Source organism: Monopterus albus, unplaced genomic scaffold (assembly GCF_001952655.1).
Source record: "Monopterus albus unplaced genomic scaffold, M_albus_1.0 scaffold39.1, whole genome shotgun sequence".
Taxonomy (NCBI): domain Eukaryota; kingdom Metazoa; phylum Chordata; class Actinopteri; order Synbranchiformes; family Synbranchidae; genus Monopterus; species Monopterus albus.
Genome location: NW_018127919.1, coordinates 1,026,246 through 1,027,824, shown reverse-complemented (window position 1 = coordinate 1,027,824; position 1,579 = coordinate 1,026,246). Strand labels below are relative to the sequence as shown.

The following is a 1,579-nucleotide window of genomic DNA, read 5'->3' as shown; positions in this document are numbered from 1 at the left end:
TCTGTGCTCACACTGGCATGTGGACAGTGATGAAGAGCAGCACACCTCCTGCAGGGACATTAGTGTGTATGTTTATGGTTGTATTTCCAGCAGTGGGGCGCACAAGCACTCAGTACATTGCATCCTCGTATATGTCCGTCCGCAGGCAGAAGAGGATTCCACCGCCCAACATGAAGATGGTTGCTCCCCAGCCAAGCCCATAGCCCCAGTTAAATTCATGATAGGTCTGAAGAACTGTTCCGTCAATGAACTTGATCGGGTAGAGGACCAGAGCGCAGGCCTGCAGAACCACTAGAGCCAAAAAGAGAGGAGCGTAAGACACTGATGTTTCTGACAGGGTTTAAATCATGCAGGAAAAGTTCTGTGCTTCACCTCTAACAGTTTTCATTCCTTTTTCTCGACTAACCACTAGAACTGATAGTTAGTTATAATTAGATAGAATTAACTGACCCCTAGTCACTGCATCTCAACTGTAAACACTGTCAATTATCAAACCTATTTATCAAAATATGCACTTTAACTCTGAATTATTAGCAAATAATTATGAATGTGCATGGGGAGGAAGACAAGCCCCCCTAAATCTTATAGTTAACTGTTATTATAACCTGCTACCATATGTGTAATTTATTGCCCATATGAACCTTACTTGTACTATTGACCTGCCACCACCATATAGTACAAGTACCAAGTTACAATTATCATGGTCTGTAAGAGAAAACATTGCAGATGCTACTTTACCTGATGTGTTATTGCACAAATCTCTTTCACTCCTCATTCTGACCCTGCTGCTTTCTCCTGCTTCGTCATATTCGCCACTTCGCTCTTCATTTGTTACACTTTGCCTTCTGTTCTTCTTTCTTTCCTACTTCACTGCTTTAGTCCAGCTCTATATCTGTTTTTAATCTATTGTTTGTATTTCTTCTGACTCTCTTCATTTCACATCGTAATAAGGAGTAATAACAATCACAAGCATAAAAATGCACCATTTGAAAATGTGACTCTAGTGGCCTTGCTCATTTAAAACCAGGGCTCTTACAGCTAACTCGCTGCTGTAAAGTCAGACAGGTGACTGCAGCTGGTTATGAAAACAGGCTGAAGGATAAAGAGACAGGTGCCTTTCAGTGTCTGCAAAGAGAACAGTCACTGAACAGCCTCTGCAGACACACCTCGTGTGGAGTTCTTGCTCAGTGCAGTAGTGCATAAGGACTCTTTAGACGTGTGCTGTTATTTTTTTTCCCAACAGTCATTAAATTAACCAGCACATTTCTGCACCTGAAAGGACAGTCTGTGCACTTCCTTTGTTTGTGAAATGTGAAAAAAAAAAATCACAAAACAGTTTTCATTATTCCTTTGACCCTGATATCACAAAAGGAAAATGACTGATGTTTCCATCACCGTGAATCATTTTCCTGGACCAGGAACTGTCTTTGGTAAATGTGCCGCTGTCATTGTTAAGTGTATGTGATTAAAGGTTAGTCTCACAGCAGCAACTTCAGTTCCTTCTCGTGCATAGGTGACTCCTAAAGTAACGACTTTGTGTAACAATGGCTACAACTTTTCTTCCCACACGACAGAGCAG

At 41.4% G+C, this 1,579-nt stretch overlaps 1 protein-coding gene across 1 annotated transcript in view; it reads right to left on the bottom strand.

Annotated features, from left to right (window-relative positions):
* Positions 1-6: 6 nt before the first annotated feature.
* The window catches only part of LOC109959454 (transmembrane protein 47-like), a 5,865-nt gene continuing 4,292 nt past the window's right edge, over positions 7-1,579 (bottom strand). The window contains exon 3 of the mRNA XM_020598856.1: positions 7-291. Coding sequence (XP_020454512.1) covers positions 110-291 — 182 coding nt within the window. The 3' untranslated portion in view covers positions 7-109. The remainder of the gene's footprint in view (positions 292-1,579) is intronic.